This window comes from Furipterus horrens, unplaced genomic scaffold (assembly GCF_987537825.1).
Source record: "Furipterus horrens unplaced genomic scaffold, mFurHor1.1.pri manual_scaffold_10, whole genome shotgun sequence".
In the NCBI taxonomy this organism is placed as follows: domain Eukaryota; kingdom Metazoa; phylum Chordata; class Mammalia; order Chiroptera; family Furipteridae; genus Furipterus; species Furipterus horrens.
This window is the reverse complement of record NW_028327180.1, coordinates 5,623,959-5,640,926: the sequence shown is the minus strand read 5'-3', so window position 1 is coordinate 5,640,926 and position 16,968 is coordinate 5,623,959. Positions and strand designations below refer to the sequence as shown.

Genomic DNA, 16,968 nt, shown 5'->3' with positions numbered 1-16,968 from the left:
CCGGGGCCCAGACCACCGGGAGTGGCCGCGCGGGGCCAGCGCCGACGGCCCGTGGGTCCCGGACGCCAAACGGCCCCGCCGCGGACTCCGGGCACTCTCCGTGCCAGGGAGACCGGCTCGTCGCCGAAAACTTCTGGGCGCCAGCGGGGTCTGCGCGCCCACGTTCCCGGCCTCCGGGGGAGAGACGCCCCTCGCCGGTTTGTGCCGGCAGATGACACTGTCGCGGCCTCCCACAAGCCACCAGCCGGCGGGGCCCCACCTCCGCCGCGGCCTCGGAGCACTTGAAGCTCCCGGGCGCAGCGCCCGCAAACAGGCGGGAGCTCGAGGACGCGTACCTAAGGGCTGGGAAGGGAAGCGACTCCGGGGCGCACGCGCACAGTGAGGGGACGGAGCGAGCGTGCCTCCTGGAGGGGTTACGGGGAAAGGAGAGCGCGTGGCGCTCCGGAACCCGCGCACGCGCCGTGGCCTCGCCCCGCCCATGCGCGCGCGCGCGGCCCGCACAGCGTTTTCTTTTCAGTCGCGCCCGGCTCTTCTCCAGAGAGCCGAGGCCAGGAATGAGAGCAGGGAAGTGTGGGGCGAGGTGGGCGGGGCGTCGCTCGGGAGCGCGGCCAGCGAAAAAGGGGCGGGGGAGGGAGATCCTAGACAACGTTACCCCGTCAACACCCAATCCGGGGCCGGCATGACCCCGCCCCCTCCCTTTACGTTATTGGCTGGGACGCTCCCAGGTGGGCGGGGCTGGGCGTGGGGTTGGGGAGGGCAGGGGGCGGGGACGAGGAGGAAGGTGCTGGCGGGCAGTGATGGCGGCGGGTGATGGGGACGTGAAGCCAGGCACCCTGGGGAGTGGCAGTGAGAGCAGCAGCGACGGCAGCAGCGGCAGCCCGGGCAGCGCGGGAGCGACCGCAGAAGAGGGCGGTTGGGTGGCAGCGGCTTTGACGCTTCTGACGGGGGGCGGGGAGATGTTGCTGAACGTGGCGCTGGTGGCGCTGGTGCTGCTGGGGGCCTACCGGCTGTGGGTGCGCTGGGGACGACGGGGTCTGGGCGCCGGGGCAGGGTCGGGCGAGGAGAGCCCAGCCGCCGCTCTGCCGCGCATGAAGAAGCGAGACTTCAGCTTGGAGCAGCTGCGCCAGTACGACGGGTCGCGCACCCCGCGCATCCTGCTCGCGGTCAATGGGAAAGTCTTCGACGTGACCAAAGGCAGCAAGTTCTACGGCCCCGGTAAGGAGGAGCTGGAAGAGGAGGGGAAGGACCCCCCGCGGCTCCAGCGCTGCCCCCTCTGGATGCGGAGGCCCCTGGGCCCCGGGTTAGTCGGCCCAGCCTCCTCCAAGTGTGGACCTCCGTGCCTGGGCTGCTGCACCTGGGACGGCCCGCCCCGCACACACCCCCAGCCGCAGATTCCGGACGGAATCCAGCCCCCTACGGTCGGGGGCCCAGTGTCGCCCCAGGAAGCAGCTCTCAGCTTACATCCCAGTCCCATCCCATTTCTCCTTGCAGCCTTTTCTCGGGCTGAATTTTTCAAAATCCTCTTGGTTGTCGCCAGTGACGCCTGGCCCCGCCAGCTCTCCCGAGCTGCCTGATTCCTGGGATGGGTGGGGACCGGGGAGCTCTCTAAAGGAGGGACCTCAAGTTCTAGGCCCCGCAATTTAGTTTTCCTTTCTCTCCTCTTTTCGCCACACATCTCTCTTTCTCACTGCTGTTTCCCGTAAGGCCACGTTTTAGTACACGTCGTCCCAAGACCCAACGCTCTAGCCTGTGAAGTCTGGGCATCTGTGCAACACCTCCGACTTTTTTGTTTAAACCAGTTTTTGTAGGGAGATGCTTTCCAAGATTAACAATGTATGTGGGATGAGGACAGACCAGAATGCAGATCTGAAGAAAGACTAGCAAGGGTAGTGGCCCAGAGTTTTGGGGGTGGAGCTCATACACCCAGCAGGCATGTCAGTCTCATCTGGTCTCTTATCTTGTAGTAGGAAGGCAAGTATTCAAATACACGCTTATAATGACTTACTGTGTTCTCACAGAGGAGAAGGAACTTTCAACAGCTGTACATTCGTTCTCCCACGCAGCAGTTCTGCAAGTTAACCAGAGTTAGACCTTGGCTTTCAGGGAACTGTGTGTAGGGTAGTTGGTGCAGGAGCCCTTCTGTTTCTGTGCAGTTACAGCATACATTTCCCATCATGCTAATAAGCTTCAGTTCAAACTCATGGATCCTGCTGGTGTACCATAAAATTGAGCAATATTGTACACCCTGGTTGTGTTGTAACTAATGCTAAGCATTAAAAAAGTGACTCCAGTAAAAAAATAAGTAATGAAATTAGAGACCTAGAGTGAGTTATTCAAGAAGAGTACATCCAAGCCTTGGAGTCAAGGGGGTTGGCAGGTCTTAAAGACAAGTTGGTTTCCTCTTCGATTCAGTCAGTTGGTGCATGAGTCGTTGACAGTTGCAAATACGTACTTCTGATTTGAGTGCGTGGTGGCTGGAAACTAGTTTAGAAGTGCTTTGGTGTGTTCATTAGAACAGAGAAAAGAAATTGGAGATTTTATGTATTGAACTGTTTCTTAGCTGCGTGTTTTTTTGTGTGTGTATGTCTACATTCAACCTTAGTTGTAAGATAGCTTATAAAGTATTTGCTTCTAGTTATAGGAATATGAAAAACAGATGGCTTATATCAGCTGAAATGGTTAATACGTGTTTGTTTATTTAAGAGCATGTGAGACAAGAAAATAGGGCCAAAGTACAGTGTTTAGACCCACAGACCAAATTAAAAAGTTACTTTTTTTTTTTTAGTAAGGATCTATACAGTATTTTGTGCCTAAAAATTTTCCCCATTGATATCAAAATGTGTTCAGTGACTAGAAATTTAGGTTTTTTAATTATAGGGCTTACCCAACTAAAAGATCTGCCTTTGTCACCCCGGTCTAAGCTGACAGTGAAGCAAACAAAGTTTAGTGCAAAGAAGCAGATTGGCCCTTACATGTTATGCCTTGCCACTATCTGAAAATAGCTAGGAGAGAGTCATAGGCACAGTTTGGCAGCCTCCAGTGGCAAATGTTCTGCCACAGAAATTAAAAATTAAGATACGAGTCATAGGTGTAATGTAGATAGCCTTTGTGTGGCTTGAGCAGTGAGGGGACTCCTCAGATAACAACAGAGAAGTCAGTTTTAGGTTAGCTTCCACCAATTCCCGTGTCCTGATAAACAGCCTGAGAGTGATAGTCAATATTTTATTCTAGGTATTTACTGATCACCAACCTAATAGAGATATTTAGAATATTTTACTATTGAAAGGAACCTTAAAGGTAGCTAGATCATTTTTATGGACTTGGAATATGTAAAAGATGTAGCACTTTGCATAAGTCTTGAAGCCAGTTTTCTGGCTATGAAACAAATACAACATCAGTTTCTGTTTTAATTTTTATTTTCATCCTCCAATCAGTTAAGCAGTTCAGTGGCAGAATAATTCAGAAGCAGTAATTTTTATTTGAGAATCTTAGTAGCTTGAAAGAATGAACTAAAGGCAACAGAAAACCTCCTTTCTATGCCTAGCCAGTATCTACTCCCAGTTTACAATAATGGTTTCAGATTGTTTTCTGAGGGTTTGTTCTTTCTCTCTCCCTCCCTCCCTTCCTTCCTTCCTTCCTTCCTTCCTTCCTTCCTTTCCTTCCTTTCTTTATGTTTCCTTCCTTCCTTTCTTTTTTCTATGTTAAAGGTACTTCTTTGGGTCATTTTTAAATTTCAGGATCTTAAAAAAATGAAATATTGACAATTAGTGGATAATCACATGTTGGCAAACGATTGACATTAACTGCATTTGTCAGTATTAAATTTAGTAACAGTTCGTGCACTTGGTCAGCATGTGAGGGAAAGTGGTCATGTGAGAAACAATGAATGTGGGAGAAGGAAAACCAGTTTGTTAAGCACCTCCAGTTCAGTACATCAGATCCATTAATTTGTCATCTGCATGATGCCTCAGTGACAGTAGTAGGTGTTCCTGCCCCTCAGGGGGGAGTCTGAGGTTTTGGTAAATTGGCTTGGCTCACACAGACATGGCATTCACATCCAGATATATTTGACCACAAATGCTATCTACACTATTTCAGGTAAACTGCTTTTTGGGATAAACTGGTAGAGTCTATCTTACTGCTGTGTTTTTATACCCTCTTCTGGTTCCCATGAGCGTTTAAAGCCTCAGAAGAAACACACTTTCGTCGCCTTATCTTTGGCTGTCCAGTACAGTAGCCACACACTTTTTAAATTAATTAGACTAAATATAATTGCAAAGAGAGTTAGTCACACTAGCCACATTTCAGTGCTCAGTAGCCACACGGCTGCCATATTGAACAATGCACTCTTTAGGGTATTTCCGTCTCTGAAGATGTTCTCATTTTACAAATGTGGAAATAAACTTGGAGAGGTTTTGCCCAAAGTTACATATTTAGTAAGTGGCAAAGCTAGAAATCAAACCCAGTGTAACTGGCTTTGCAAGCCATCCCGTCACATTGTATCATAATGTAACTTCAAGGGTTCCAGAGTCAATAGATTAGGAAGATTCAAACAGATAGTATAATTTTACTTATTTAGTTAGCTTTATATATTTATTTAAAGTATATTTTATTGATTATGCTGTTAACAGTTGTCCCAATTTCCCCCCCTTTGCTCCCCTCCACCTGGTACCCCCTTTCCTTCTAGCAGTCCCCCCCTTAGTTCATGTCCGTGGGCTGTGTGTGTGTGTTCTTTGGCTTCTGCTTTGCCTGTACTGTTCTTAACATCCCCCGTCTATTGTGTTCCTACCAATTATGCCTCTTGATCCTTGCAGTGTTTCCCTATTTCTCCCTCTTCCCCCTCCCAGCTGGTAACCCTCCAAATGATCTCCATACCTATGATTCTGTTCCTGTTCTGGTTGTTTGCTTAGTTTTTGCTGTTCTTTTTAATTTAGATTCCTTTTTGATAGTTGTGAATTTTCTGTCATTTTAATGTTCATAGTTTTGATTTTCTTTTTCTTAAATGAGTCCCATTAACATTTCATATAATCATGGCTTGGTGATGATGAACTCCTTTAGCTTTACCTTGTATGGGAAGCACTTCATCTGCCCTTCCATTCTAAATGACAGCCTTGCTGGATAGAGTAATCTTGGTTGTAGGTCCTCGCTTTTCATCACCTTGAATACTTCTTGCCAGTCCCTTCTTGCCTGCAGAGTGTCTTTTGACAAGTCAGCTGATAATCTTATAGGCATCCCTTTGTAGGTAACTCTCTGCTTTTCTCTTGCTGCTTTTAAGATACTCTCTTTATCTTTCACCTTTGGCATTTTAATTTTGATGTGTCTTGGTGTGGTCCTCTTTGGGTCTAGCTTGTTTGGGACTCTGTGCTTCCTGGATTAGTATGTCTCTTTCCTTCACCAAATTAGGGAAGTTTTCTTTCATTATTTTTTCAAGTAAGCTTTCAATTTCTTGCTCTTCCTCTTCTCCTCTGGCACCCCTATGATTTGATTGTTGGCACGTTTAAAGTTGTCTCAGAAGTTCCTAAGCCTCTCCTCATTTTTTTTGGAATACTTGTTTCTTCTCTCTGTTCTTGTTGAATGTTTGTTTCTTCCTTTTTTTCCAAATTGTTGATTTGAACCTTGGCTTCCTCCCTTCCCTGTTGGTTCCCTGTATATTTTTCTTTATTTCACTTCGTGTAACCTTTATTTCTTTGCCGTACTCTGAGTTCTCTGGGCATTCTCATTATCAATGTTTTGATCTCCGCATCTTATAGGTTGGCTGTCTCCATTTTGTTTAGTTTTTTTCCTGGGGTTTTGTTCTGTTCTTCATTTGGGCCATATTTCTTTGTCTCCTCAATTTGGCAGCCTCCCTGTGTATGTTCCTGTGTATTAGGTAGAGCTGCTTTTACTCCCTTAGTAGCCTGGACTATTTAGCAGAGGCACTTGTAAATTGTGTGGGGCAGAGCCTTAGGTAATTGCCAGAGTGGGGCCACCCGCTTCACCGCTTTGTGGCTCTGTTTGTGGTGGGAGAGGGGACGATTCTGGTTGTTACTTGTTTTTGAGATCTGATTATAATTCTGTGGTTGTGCAAGGAGGCAAAGCGTGTTTACCTAGACCTCCATCTTGACTGGAAGCCCCAGGTAGTATAATTTTCAATAATTTGATTTAATATTACTGCAGTGGAACTCTACTAAAACCACTTTTTTTTTTTTTTTAATTCTTTAAGGTGGCAAAAGATAATGTACAATTTACATATCTAATTGTTTATCCCGTGTTTCTGAAATTTAGATATATTATTTCCCCATTAATCTATGTAGAGTATTTTGATATATACTGAAGCTGTATTTTCTTCAACTTAACTTTAATCTTTTTTTTAATTTATTGATTAGAGAGAAACATTGATTTGTTGTTCCACTTATTTCTGCATTTATTGGTTGATTCTTGTATGTGCCCTGACAGAGATCAAACCCCAACCTTGGCATATGGACAGTGGTGTAACCAACTGAGCTACTGGGCCAGGGTTCAACTTAACTTTTAAATTACACTGGAAAGAAAAATAAATCATAATGAGAAGTACCTGATGAGATGTCTAGTATTTGGGAGGTTGGTGAAGGGAACACATGTATGTTTCAAGTGTTTTTCCTTTTCTTTTTGTTTAACATTATCTTTAATATGTTCACTTACAATTTGCAAAATTGTAATTGAAGCAAGAATTGTAACATACAGACCAGGCCCAACTTGACCTACTCCTTCATGGATGTCCTATGTACAGTACCCAGCTCTCATCCCAGCTTCTTGCCAGCCAACTGGGTCTGTTGTTAGAGCTTAATGCCCATTCACATCCATTGCCTACCAGTAAGATAAAAGGGCCAGCTTGGCTTTCTGGTGAGTTTTAATAGTCTGCTCAAGAGTATACTAGTTTTTTCTACAATACCTACTTGGTTGGTTCCTCTGAGTTCAACATTATTCTATTGTTTTTAATCTTTGAGGAAATTATATTTGTGTTAAATACTGTTGCACAGTATAAAAGGATAGCTTAAAGCATGTTTGAGGGCAGAAGATGTTATTAAAGCTGGAAGAAGGGTAGAGTTAGCCATTCACATTCTTTTAATAGTTCTTTCTGTCTATGACCCGCTGCCTGCCCCCTCCCCATACCCATGACAGACATCACTGCATGCTGAGAACCTGCGTCTTGTCTCAGGATCTTTGCTATGGGATTTCAGATCCATTTTTAAATACAGTGATACCTCGGCTAACAAAGATAATTTGTTCCAGAATCACATTCGTTAGCCAAAATCTTTGTTAGCCGAAATGTGATTTTCCGTAGGTTTCTATAGAAAACCATTTAATTCGTTCTGGATGCTTCCCACTATTTAAAGATAAGTTTTATAAAATAAAAAAGCACACTCTACAAGGGCAAAAACTTACCAAAAGTTGAGATGAACAGCTACCCAAATGGATGAAGGAGAATGAAAAGTAGAATGCAAAACTGACGATCTTTACACCATGACAGCACATCGTCATCAGATCCGGGGCAGCTTACGTTATCAGGCATCTCACTTCTGTCTCGACGTAAACAACTCAGTCAGGTTGGTGGGTCTCTCCTGTGTGATGCGGTCGGCTCATGTCTTTGTCACACACACACAGACGGAAAAGATAAACTCCTGGAGTGGCCTGACCGTTCATGTTTGCTGCTTTACGGTAGTGCGCACATCCACTAAAACCTTCCATAGCCACATCTGAAAACAGCGAAAAAAACCTTCGTTAGCCGAAAAGTTCGTTAGCAGGGTCACTCGTTAGCCGAGGTATCACTGTATTAAGAAGGAGTTGCGGGGATTTCATTACAGTGCTACTTCCTTGTTTCCAGATTTGACTTCAACCTTTGTTTGATTAGTAGTACCTCTGTGTTTCTTTTTCCATCCTTTTACTTTCAACCAATCTGTTATGTCTTATTTTTACATCCGTCAATTGGTTGCCTCTCTCACGCCCCCAGTTGGGGACCTGGACCACAACGCAAGCATGTGTCCTGATGGGGAATTGAACCAGCGACCTTTCGGTTCACAGGCGGGCGCTTATTCCACTGAGCCACACCAGGCAGGGCAGCATAGTTCTTCATTAACTGCTGTTTCTTTCATCTTACTCCTTTGTTCAGGGTTCAGTTTTCATTTTAGTGAGGTACATCCTATGGTTTTCCATCGGTAGAAAAAAATTCTGATTCTGTCTTCCCTCATTCAGGAATAATAGTATAGTTTTAGGATATAAAACTGTAGATTGTTATTGTACCTAAAATTGTCAGTGATATGATGCTGTTGTCTTCTGCTTTAAGTCTTTAGGTTTTTCATTCTTTTGATTAATATGTTTTTCCCCTTTGGTTGTATAGCAGGTCCTCAAATAACCGATTTGTTCAATGTTATTTTTTTACAACGTAGATGAGAAAAAAAAATTGATTCCCAGCTGGGGCCACTCTCTGCGGAGTTGGCATGTTCCCCCCATGTCTGGGGACTTGCTTTCCTTCCACACCCCAAAGTTGTGCACGGTAGGTGAATGGGATGTTGACAGTGCCCCGGTCTGAGTGAGTGTGGGTGTTGAGCTGCCCCTGTGATGGACGGTGTCCTGTCCAGAGGGGGTCCCTTCTTGCACTGGGGCCCGGGATAAATGCTGGGACCACCCTGATCCACAACTGGAGAATACACGGGTTGGAAAGAATTCTCGTTTTCATTCATCTTTCCTCAGTTACGTTTATCGAGTTCACATTTATTTTAGTGCTCAATATTACAAGTCATTTGAGTCTTTAGAGGTTTGGAGAGTTTTTTGTGACCAGAAATATGCTATAGGAACTTAAATCTTGCCTCTATCAGTTACCTGTGGTAAAATTGGCTTTGTGGTACCTCATTCATTAATGTTGCAGTTTCCAAGAATCTATCAAGAACATGTAATTGAGAACTTCCTTGTTGTTGAGACTTTTTTCCCTTTGCGTTTGGAGTTCTCTTTTACTAGGATTTGTCCAGTCAGGGTTTTATTTTTTTAACACGTTCCCGACTCTGCTGAAATGTAAAGATGTGTGCTATTCACTTATTTTAGAAAACATGAACCCGTTACTTCTTCAGTTATTGCCTCCCCATTCTCTTGACCCTTCCCTCTGGAGCTCAGGTACACTTCAGCTTTTCGAACTGCCTATCATGTTTCTCAATCTTTCCTTATGTTCCGTCTCTTAATTTCTTAGTAATTTTAAGCAAACATACGATAGTTCTTTAAGCTGCTTCTGTTATCTTATTCTTGGGATGCTGGTTGTCGCGTTTGTCAGCTACACTCCCCCGGGGCGGTTTGTTTCTTCAGGTCGTTTATAATTTTCATTGCAAACTTACCTTCAGCAATTACTATCTTTCTGTTCCTTGGCGCATTTCCTGTGGTGTGCTGCGAGCCCTGGGTTGTGGAAGTTTAACTGTAGAGTGATGTGGAGTATGTTCCAAAATAGCACCTAATGGAAAACAAAACACCTTTTTTTATTAGGTAATACATGCTCACGCTAGAGAACACTTCAAAGGATACATAGTGACAAGTAAGTTGCCTTCCCCAACGCAGGCACCAGGGTCCCCTCCCTAGAGGTGAGGAACCAGTCTGAGGATTGTTCCAGAGCTTTCTCTGCAGGTGCAAGCGTGTGGGTGTGTACTCTCCTTCCCCACACTAATTGAAGCATACTATACGAACCTTTAACCATATTTTAATATCTTGAGAGCCTTTCATTCTTTTGAATATATGCATTGTTCTATTTTATGACTATATTATAACTTAACAGCCTACTTATTAATGAACATCTAAATTGTTTCTAGTCTCTTGTTTTGCATGGTACTATGATAAATATTCCTGTACATGGCATTTTACACATGTGAGTGAAATTATAATTATCTATAAAATAAATTCCTAGAAGCAAGATTACTATGTTTTAGGGTATGTGCTCACACATTTTTAATTTGGGTACTTTTTTCTAAATTGCCCACCAGAGAAGTTGGACCAATTTACAGGCCCATGAAAATGCCTATTTTTCATCCCCTTGTCAAAAATGTGATATTAAACTTCTTGGTCTTTGTCAGTCTGAGTTTACATTTCTCTTTTTCTTAGTGAGGTTGGACTCTTCAAAATTTTGAGTCATTTATGTTTTCTTTCCTGCAATTAGGTTTATTTATTCTTTGCCACAGTTTTTCAATCATAATATTGGTCTTTTCTTATAGATTTTAGGTATTCTTTAAAAAATAGATCAACCTTTGCTGCACGTGTCTTTCAGAATTATTTCTTTTTAGTTTATGGTGTTTTACAAACCACACAAAAAATTTTAGTTTTATGTATTGAAATTTATCTTCTTTTCGTGGCTGCTGTGTTTTGTATCATACTTAAGATTTCTTGCACTTGGGGATTTTTTCTTCCTCCAACACTTAGTATTTTTACTGTTTACTGTATTCCACTAGATAGTAAGTAAATCTATGCTGTTTTTTCACCTTAGAATTCTCATTCTACATGGGCTGTATAAACTAATTACTAACATACTGGGACCAGGAACATGTAAGGTAACATGTAAGGGATAGTGGAATGGGGTAGGATTGCTGACCTCTCAGTATGCTTCTGGTTGTACTATGAACGCAGAGAAATGGACTTTAATCAGACCTCAACTCCTCCTTTTTCTGATCAACCTGTCCAGTTCCAACTCCAGTTCTTAATGTTATGTTTTTTATGGTCTTACAGGAAAGAGTAAAGAAAACTTAACAAAAACATCTTTTCGGAAGCTAAATGTTTCCTGAGGGAAATTTTAAACTTATGGAGAAGACAGCTTAATATAGTTTGGAGAGTGGGGAACTAAGTTAATCACTAAATAATTCTTTTCTGTTACAAGTTAGCAAAACGTTTTGTGTAGATTGAGGCTTGAGTTAATAATTGTTGACTCACGTTTATTCTTACTAAGTTAGCCATCTAAAAACATGTTCTGTGAAGTTTTGTCTTTACATTCATTTCATTGTTGAGGCTTCCTTAGGGAAGCCGACAGAGAATTTTACTAGAGAAGATATTGGTATATATTAACATGCTCAAAGATGAAGGGTTTTCCGATTGTTATATTTCTGATGCTCATCTGTTCTTTTCTTTTTACAATTGAGATGTATTTTACGGTTTAGACTCTGAAGTCCCCGAAGTAGACTGAACTGTGGGCCAGGGAGGGAAATCCTACAACAGAATGCTAAGAAAAGCTGCTGGTGGCTGTAGCCTTTCTTGTTTAATTCTCTCCCATTTTAATTTAATAGAATGATTAAATAAATTCATTAGGAAATACAGAATCATTAAATGATCATTGTAACAGTCACTTAATATTAAGTAGCAATATGGAAAATACTTAAGAATGGGAAAAGCAGGATAAAAAATATAATACTGTACTAGAAGTAATATGTTTATTTTCTTATTAATGTGTTAATATATAATAATGCTACTTTTAAATTTTATTGTTCATGCCTCTTCTGGTTGCGTGCAGTACATTTTGCAGACTGTGAGTTTCTTACATTTGGTGAGCTTTATGGTGCAGTACTTCCTGTAAATCAGATTAATGTTCATAAATGTTTAGATTTTTGTCTAAATTTTTGAATTCTACTCTGAAAAGTACAATTGTTTTCTGACCCATAACCTTTAATTTCCTAAATGTTACAAACATTAAAAATCAAGGAATTTCCAGTTTTTTCTACTTTAGTTCTCTTTAGAAAATACTTCATTCGGTTAGCTGGGCAGTAGCTCTTACTGACTGCTCTGTTGCTCAATTAAACTAATAATTCTTGTTCTAAAATTATTTTCTCTAAATTAACCTTTGTTATGTATGGATAGCTTTCAGACTCAAGATAGATATTTTTTCTTTTAAAACATTATATATCGCTCTGGCTGATGTGGCTCAGTGGTTTTAGCACCGGCCTGGGAACCAAAGGGTCGCTGGTTCAGTTCCCAGTCAGGGCACATGCCTGGGTTGCGGGCCAGGTCCCCAGTTGGGGGCATGTGAGAGGCAGCCACACACATCAATGTTTCTCTTCCTCTCTTTCTCCCTTTCCTTTCCCTCTCTCTAAAAATAAATAAAATCTTTAAAAAAATTATATATCTATTAGCATGTAATTCTTAAGACATTTTAAATGGAAACATCTACATGCTCTGTAGCCTAACATGAAGACAGAATGAACTCTTAAAAGGTTATTATAAAAATCATTTTTTTCAGTAGCCAGACTTTACCAATTATATGAAGTAAAAACTTCCCCTCTATCCCCCAGAAACATTGCCACTGTTAAGTGTTTGGTCTGTATTCTTCCTGGTGTTTTTCATGCATATACAGTGTAAAATGTACATACATGTATATCCTTTAATTCAAAGTGAATCATCATATATGTATATATATAGACATATACATGTATGTCTGAATTGCTTTTTCCAGTTAACATATAATAGACTTTTTTTATGTCTACATATAGTTACCTCATTCTTTTTGATAGCTATATACTATTCCATTAAATTAACATACTCTAATTTGTTTAACCAATTTCTTGATGTAGAAAATTAGGGTGTTTCAATTTTCAGCAACTGAAGGGTCTTTTTAACCTGTATTTCGGTGGAGCTTTTAGTTACCATAAGTGAATCTGTGTAAAGGGTCAGAGTCTAACTAGTTTCTCTTTATTTGGAACTGCAGCTAATTCATTTGGAAGAAATGTATTATGCTCCCACTTCATAGGCATGTAGGCACTGTGCTAGGCCTGGATGGTGCAGGGACTCTGTCAGCACATGAATCATGCCAGTCCTCCTAGAGAGGGTGGTTCGTGATTCCTTGGACAGAATGCTAATAATTTTTTGTCACTGAGAATAACTGTTCTTTGTAAGCTAGTTCTCAAAAGTAGTGACAAATGAACACCATTATGTTATTTAATAACTTCTCATAGTTTATATAGATAATTGTGAGTATATTATGGTAATCAGGTGAGTTGTTTTGAAGATGGGTCATACTTCTGATCAAACCATTTATTCCGCAAAGACCTGTTGCCCATCACTGGGCTGGGCACCTGCAGCAGTCACTGAGCACAGAGGTGATTCCGTTTCGGCCCTCACAGAATGCATCCTGCACCGGACAGGAGGAAAAAAAGTTTTAGATCCACAGTTCGCTTGAGTCTTTACATAGTACTTACCCAGTGGCTGTTCTGTCAGTTATCTTTATATGCCACAATTAATCAACAGCAATCAGTAAAGCATCATTTGGAAGCAAACTGGCTTCCAAACTTAATGGCTCAAATTTCCGGTTCTCCCTAATACCTCACAGTCTTCATCTTTGAAGACAATTCTTGGGGTATTTGAAATAATTGAAATTTAAGGTTTTAATTTTCAGTGAAAAGCTTTACTTTAGCCAAAAAGCACATTTCCAAGAAATTTTTTCTCATTATCTCATGTAGTATCTGTGCATGTTTTGAAATTAAGGTTGTGTACCATATATGAGTCATTATGAGGTTTCTTTTATTTGACTTTTTCCTTTGAGACATTCTAAAGTTTTGTTGGGTAATCTAAATAATTTCTTTTCTCCCCCCAGCGGGTCCATATGGAATATTTGCTGGTAGGGACGCCTCCAGAGGACTGGCAACATTTTGCCTAGATAAAGACGCACTTAAAGAGGAATATGACGATCTCTCAGATTTGAATGCTGTACAAATGGAGAGTGTTCGAGAATGGGAAATGCAGTTTAAAGGTACCTTCATTTTGTTGGGTTCTTTGTAAATACTAAATTTATGGCCAAAAAAAAGGGAATGCTAGTTCACATTCTTTTAAGAGCCCAAGGATGCTGTATGTTTTTATCGCCATCATTATTTGATATAGCAATATAATTGTTATATAGGATTTATAAAATCCAAATTTAAATTGACTTCTTACAAACTATAAGACTAACAAAAATTGTGATACCTTTACTGGTATAAGGCTTGTTTATTAGGGTATAATTTTTTTAAATGCAGTTTTATATTTAAGACTGAACTGGTTACTAATGTGATAGTATAATTATAATTTATTCTAAGTGCTTTTATTGATTTTACCCTTGTGACCTCAGTTATCACCTTTGTGACATGCTGGCCCTGTGTGACCTCCAGATCCTTCTAGCTTCTTGGCACTTGTCCTGATTCTACAGTAGAAAATCCTCCTGTCTTCTCCTCTTGGCTTGTCAATTAATCCCATTAACCTAGGTTCAGATTCCTGACCAAGAAATAGCTGAAAGTGTATCAGCCTGGACATAGCAATGTCCTACATTAAGTACCTGGTGACATAAAAACAGGCAGTGTAACAGGACTAAGAAAATTTGATAGAGGAAAGAATAGTACATTTTATTTCATCTCTGTTCTGTATAAAGCTCAATATATTTATAGGTTTTAAATGGCTTAAAAATGCCCTATGTTGCCACCTTGTTTCTTTACTTGTAATACTTTGGGCTATTAAGATTTAGGGACCTAGTCTGAGACTCACAGTGCACAACAGAGACCAGTTTCAGATTACGTCTCCAGACCTAACCCAAGAGCCTGCGATAAGTAGCTCTGAGATGTGTCCTGGACATTCACGGGTTTTTAAAAAGACGCCTAAGTGACTCGGATGCAGTGCCCTTGACTGCTTGGTAGTATGGAACACTGTCCTGCAAAGCACAGTTCCCAAGCTGTGTAAGCTCCCTAACCCTGTTTTCTTTTGTTCAAGCCTTACATGAGTACAAAGACCAACCAAGGTGAGCAGCAGGAAAAATTTAGCTTATGCTCTGTGATTCCAGAAGGGGCAGATGCCTTCCCTGCTGCATAATGGAATAGTGAAACAGATGTGATCACTACTGATTTTCTTTTGATGTGTCTTTCAGAAAAATATGATTATGTAGGCAGACTGCTAAAACCAGGAGAAGAACCATCAGAATATACAGACGAAGAAGATACCAAGGACCACAATAAACAGGATTGAACTTTGTAAACAACCAAAGTCAGGGGCCTTCAGAACTGCAATTCTTACTCCTTTTCACAGAATGTCCAGTGTCTTTGGATTTGGTTTACCTGCTGCAAAAAACATTCAACAGATTGTGTACAAGCTAAACGAGTCTAAGAAGATTGGAAGACTAGACATTATTTATGCTGCCAAACTCATTCGTTGCAGTTGTGTGTAATGTCTGGTTGGGGCTTCATCATCCTGAAAAGAAGGAGACAGGGGTTACTTTTTTTAAGAGCAAGAAAGTTACGAGGTGACTTGTTCTTTTGGGTGGGGAAGGACGCCCGGATGCGTGTTTGCCGCGTCAGCGTACAGACTGCGGACAGCGGGGCTCCTGTGCCCGTGCTGCCCCGCGTTAGTGCTGTGGGGGTGGGGTCTGGGGACGAGAGGCGGGCGCACCCCAGTGGGAGTAGTTTAGGCTGCTGGAACGTTAAAGCGTGAATCCCAAAGTTCTCTTGTTGGGTTTTGTCAGGGAAAAGGAAAAAAACTTTATTTCTAAGAAACCTTTGGATATTAGCAGACAGGATTTCAAGTGGATTTCAGTCACCCCAACAGTAAGATCATTTGCAATAGTTTCCATTCCGTCCCTTCCACTAGATCAGATCAATATTAATTGTGCCTTATTTCACTTACATAGACTTGAATTATTTTTAGGGAAAGCCCCTATATGAGTTCAGAAGTCACTACAAGCAGCATTGAGACCGAAGTTGGAATATTCTGTTGACCGCAAAACCTTGATGTCACTCTGTGTATAGAGAATGTAAAAGGAACATTCAGTGTTACTGCCACGTATGTTAATACACACAAACTTAATTCGCATTGTAATGGCCAAACGCATTCCCCTGTGCTTTTCTCTTTTCAGAAAAATTGAAAACCAAATCAACAACTCTGTCCCCCAACAGCTGCCTAATTTTAGGAGTCTGACCCTCACAGCTCACTAGAGTGGGTGCATGGAGCCGTAGTGTGAATGTCGTATGGGTGCGTGTGAGTGTATGAGCGCCTCGGAAGGGACTCTGCAGATACTGTAAATACCAGTACCGTTTTAATAAAGCATGTGTAATAAACCAAAATAAGCTCGAGTTGGACTTTATATACAAACTGTAAGCCAGTGCATTATGCTATGGTATTAAAGATCGTGCTCTTGATTCAAGATAAGGAAGAGTCTTGGAAATGAAAGAGCAGGCGCTGGTTAACCAAGTTGTACCCATTGTACCACAGTCACTGTGACTTTAGGAAGAAATCCCACTTGGTGGAGCACTTGAAGAGATCTGAGGTTATTCAGGTAAGAATTGATACATAAAAATGTACATATTTTTACTTTATATTTTGATGCCAACTGATTATATTAGAAGTAATAGCACTTTAGGTGGTAATTATTGGGCACAAAAACAATAAAGGATATTATACCAACAGGTACTAAATTCTTCTGTTGTTGGAAAAAAACCTTATGTCAGTTATCCGATTTCATCATGACTATTTGGTTCTTAGTTGGGACAAGTTACACCAAAAAAGACATTACATTTATAAGTCATCAGTTCAAGTCTCCTGCTTTATGAGTATAATATATGCGGAAGCCATCCAAGAAAGGAGAAATTTTAACTGCAATAAGCTTAAGTATGTGAAATACAGCAGGTCCTCAGATGACATCATTTTGTTGAATGCCATTTCATTATAAGATTGAAGAGATGCCATAGGAACCTAACTCTCGTTTCTGTCACTTAGCCTGTGTGAAACTGGTTTCGTCGGCTGTCATTTAAAGTTGCAGAACCTGTCGAGGATGTTAAGTCGAGGACTTGCTGTACTGCATTCTACTGTACTCCGTCTTGGAATGTTTTGTAGAAAGGGATGAACTTCAGCCAAATCTTAGCTGAAGACGGGTTGTAACGACAAAAGTGTTAGTAAATGCTTTCTGTGTTTTTATGTAAAATATTTTCTAAACAAATTTGTTATAAGTATGTGTCCTCTATTAAACTGATACATATATATATATAT

At 41.3% G+C, this 16,968-nt stretch overlaps 1 protein-coding gene across 1 annotated transcript; it reads left to right on the top strand.

Moving 5' to 3' along the window:
* The first annotated feature begins 772 nt into the window (after positions 1-772).
* Positions 773-16,049, top strand: PGRMC2 (progesterone receptor membrane component 2). The gene is made up of 3 exons (XM_090288595.1): positions 773-1,215; positions 13,562-13,717; positions 14,858-16,049. Exons 1-3 carry the CDS (start codon positions 798-800, stop codon positions 14,953-14,955), a joined length of 672 nt encoding a protein of 223 aa, XP_090144721.1. The 5' UTR covers positions 773-797; the 3' UTR covers positions 14,956-16,049.
* The last annotated feature ends 919 nt before the right edge of the window (positions 16,050-16,968 follow it).

Bases quoted from the DNA above. Each gene is read 5' to 3' on its own strand.
- PGRMC2 (XM_090288595.1), top strand. From the start codon at position 798: ATGGCGGCGGGTGATGGGGACGTGAAGCCAGGCACCCTGGGGAGTGGC. The intron at 1,216-13,561 runs GTAAGGAGGAGC...TTCTCCCCCCAG, and splicing joins CAGCAAGTTCTACGGCCCCG to CGGGTCCATATGGAATATTT. The intron at 13,718-14,857 runs GTACCTTCATTT...TGTGTCTTTCAG, and splicing joins ATGGGAAATGCAGTTTAAAG to AAAAATATGATTATGTAGGC.